General features: G+C 36.5%; 1 protein-coding gene across 1 annotated transcript in view; it reads left to right on the top strand.

The window, feature by feature from the left end:
- Positions 1 to 1771: 1771 nt before the first annotated feature.
- Positions 1772 to 3790, top strand: part of GTPBP6 (GTP binding protein 6 (putative)) — a gene marked incomplete at its 5' end in the record, with an annotated part of 9211 nt that continues 7192 nt past the window's right edge. The window contains 2 exons of the mRNA XM_010083258.1: positions 1772 to 1909; positions 2231 to 2301. Of these exons, the coding sequence (XP_010081560.1) occupies positions 1772 to 1909; positions 2231 to 2301 (209 nt within the window). The remainder of the gene's footprint in view (positions 1910 to 2230; positions 2302 to 3790) is intronic.

Below are 3790 nucleotides of genomic sequence, written 5' to 3'. Positions count from 1 at the left end.
GTTCCCGGCTCTCGTTGGCTGCGTCGTTTCTCAGTTTCGTGCTGTTCAAGACCTCTGCGGTCCGCAGGGATGCGTTTAGGGAATTAGTGCTGGTAGCGTGAAGTAAACCCGTTATTACAGTGGTAAAACTGCGAAATACAAACTCGGAGTAGATAAAAAGACTAGGTCGATGTTTTCTTCTTTGATAACTTTCTAAAGAGAATGCACTCTCAGTGACTGCTCGCAGATCGGTGCTTTGACTTGTAAAGCACGGTAACGGTGGGTCTTGGGCAGCGAAACCACCCGGTATATGGAGTGTTTGGCTTGCTTGAGGAAGCAGCCAGGTTTCCCTCGTACTAGCCTAATGTTAATAGCCTTCAACCCTTAACCGTGCTGCCTGGCCAGGTACGCAGGAGTCCTTCAGCCGTAGGTGTACCTAGAAGTTGTCTGAAGAGCAGGAAGATGAGGTCTTGTGTAATCAAGTTCTCTCATGGACTTAGAGGAGTACCTTTATGTCGTTACTTAGGGATGCAGTTGCCAATAATTCCTTTATAAGGACCTCTAGTAGTAATCCTATTCTTAGATTTCCCTCAGAAATCCTTGTAGCTAGCTAATACGTTTACGTTAATCGTGCACACTTAACATGTGTGATGAACTTGGCTTGATGTTGTTTCTCCAAGCGCTTTCCTAGTTACACAGTTGTAATAGAAAGGATTCTGCATTTTGTAAGTTAGGTTTTTATATGTATCTGTCAGTTTATATATGATACTCCTTTTATTCAAATTTATTATGTGATAAACATTATTTAGTTTTATTAGTGCTGCTAATTATAACAAATTGGTACTTTGCAGAATAAAGTTTGTAACCTTTTCAGAATTTTAATAAGCATTCACATTTTACAACTGAAAAAAAAAATGTGAAGGCACCTTTCTGTCCAGACATACGGAAGAGTAGCAGTGATCCCTTTCCATTTATTTAGGCCCTCCAGATGAAGAGCCTGAAGTCTGAACAATTGTTTTGGAATGGTTGTTGAAACACCACAGGTACAACAGGAAATCTGTGCGTTTTACAAGGAACACTAACAATATGAGGAGAAAGAGGATCATGGTTATCTTTAAAAATATATTACCTTTTGGACCAAGGTAACCTATTTAATGCATCAATTATGTTTTGCTACCTAGAGAAACTTGACAGATCTGTTATGAAAACAGGATCTTATTCCCATTTGGCAAATCAAAACTGGATCTACTGGTCTGATATGCCAAAAAGACTGATGAACCAGAATACAGGATTAGAATCTGCTGGGTTTAGCAAGTCATAGATCAGTGTAGGTCCATTATAAATAAGTATCAGTGAAGTTAGCAGCAGGATATGCCATATTAGTAATGCTTTAAATATTGTCGCAGAACACCAAGGAATTAATCACATGGTTTTGTGCTCGTCTAAAGTAACAATTTATTTTCCAACTAGTTATTCATTTCACTTGTTAAAGCACAAAGCTTGGTAATTTCTTTGCTGACAATACAAATAAAAATTATTCTAAATCAACAACCACGGAAGTACTTTGTACTGGCAGAAAGATGCTTTGTGTGGTAAAACTGCATCAAACTAGAAGTTTAATTATTCTGACTAGAGGTAAGACATTTTGCTCCTTGCGCTACTGGTTAAAATAGGCACCCTAGTAGAATTTCACTTTAGCGTAGTCTTTCCTTGTTCGTGTACGTACTGTAGTTGTAAATCTGAGCAAAGTTATGTTGGTATATTATAATATTTTTTTTTTGTGTTCCTAAAGCTGAATTACAGATTGCTGAAGCCATTGCTCTTATAGATACCCTTCAGAACTGGACAGTTTTAGATAAAATAATTGTTCCTACAAAAAATCCTGACAAGAAGTTTATTTTTGGGAAAGGCAACTTTCAGGTTTTGACAGGTAAGGACTGAGATTTTTCAGTACTGTGTCATTCTAAATAGAAGACGTGCAAAAGCAACGGAAGATAGAAATAACCCACGCTCGCTGAAAATGTATGAGGCAACTTAATCCCTACTTTTATATGATTGACATAATTGGAACTGGCAGCTGCTTTACCTAGTAGTAAATTAGTGCAAATACAACTGTTCTGTGAACAAAGAATATGATGCCGTTAGATATTTTATGAGCATTCTGCTCAGTGCGAAATGGTTTTATATTCTGTATATTTTAAAAAGAGAATTGACATTTAACACTATTTTGTAATCATTATCCATCTTTTAGAGAAGATTAAGAAAATGCCCCATGTGACAGCTGTCTTCTTGAATGTGGAAAGGATATCTTCACTTACAAAGGTAATTATATACATTATCAAATCATGTTGGTTATAAATCTGAATTTGCAGATGGTAGTATATGAAGCCACCTGGACTGAGTTTTGATGAAAGCTAACTTAATTCCTATCACATTTGTCCAGTTGATGTGTTTCCAGCTCTCATGCATTAAATTTTCCAGCAGCGTAGTAGCCATTTAGTAGAGGCTCTGCTCCCGCGTTTGCCACTGGCTCTGCTTAAAATGTTGGAAAAGTTACCTAAGGTCTTTTTCTCAAAATGGAGGTGATAGCACGGCTTTTGTTATGAAGAACATAACATTTTGTATTAACTGTATGCACAAGTTTCTATGCCTATATGGATAATGTATTTATTTTCCTGTAGTTCTGTGGATGCTGTATTGTGTTTTGAATATGAGGTGTAAATTCAGAGCAAGCTTGTATTTGAATGTTTCATTCCTAATACTGTATTTTAAAGGGACAGGTTATGTTGAGAGGAGGAGCATGCTTCACTTTTTTTTTTAAACCCTGACAGTAAAACAACTGGTACATGTGCTCTTTGAAATGCTTAGACAAACTTAAATACATACTTTTTAAGGTTTTTGCATGTACAGCATCATGCAGGGTGTAAAGTGCATGCAGATTCTACAAGCAAACATTAATGCTTTGCTGGTAGTTTTGAATGCTTTCCCTGGTTATAAAATGAACAGAGATGAGAAATATCTCTAACAGATAATTATCTCAAGCACTTTACTTTATTGATGAAATGGAGGTTGAAGATGTTTCATTTCAATTTCCTAGTTTTTATTCCCTAATTTGTAGTATGAGTACTTGTAGTGCTAGATTCACTAAAAAGAGTTTTCTTTTTGCAAATCTAGATCTTAAGAGCAATTTAACAGGGTTAATTCAAGAAAATGTTTGAGAACATGTATAAAACACAAGCATTCTAGATTTTAGAGATGGCAGAGAGGAACTACTGCATACTTTAAGTGTCTTTTGCTGAATTATAGCAATGGTGGAGCTTTTTTTTTTTGTTGTTGTTTCTTGCTTTGTTGTTTGGTGATTTTTAAGTATTCCATGAAAAGCCGGTTACAAAATAATTTTCCTTCCTTCTTCTCTTCCTAATTTTTTTTTCATTTCAGTAATCTTTTTTCTTTTCCCATGTTATCCCTATCCTTTCCCATACCATCATTTCAGTTTATTTTTTTATGATTATTTTTTGCAAGGACTGAAATTCTTGATTCTGAGATATGCTTGTGATGGGTTAGCCCTTGGCTGGGGGCCAAACCACACACACCCGCTCACACAATTCGCGCCCCCATCTGATGATAGGGGAGAGAATAAAAGGGTTAAATGGTAAAGAGGACTCGTGGGTTGAGATAAGGACAATTTAATAACTAAACTACAATAATATTGAAAATAATACTATATACAAATATACAAATGAGTGATACACAGTGACACTGCCCCCCCACCCGATGACCAAAACCCAGCCCGCTCCGGGCCAACGATCCC

The sequence above is a fragment of the Pterocles gutturalis genome, unplaced genomic scaffold, assembly GCF_000699245.1.
Source record: "Pterocles gutturalis isolate BGI_N339 unplaced genomic scaffold, ASM69924v1 scaffold29816, whole genome shotgun sequence".
Classification (NCBI taxonomy): Eukaryota; Metazoa; Chordata; class Aves; order Pterocliformes; family Pteroclidae; genus Pterocles; species Pterocles gutturalis.
This window is presented reverse-complemented; position numbering and strand designations above follow the sequence as displayed.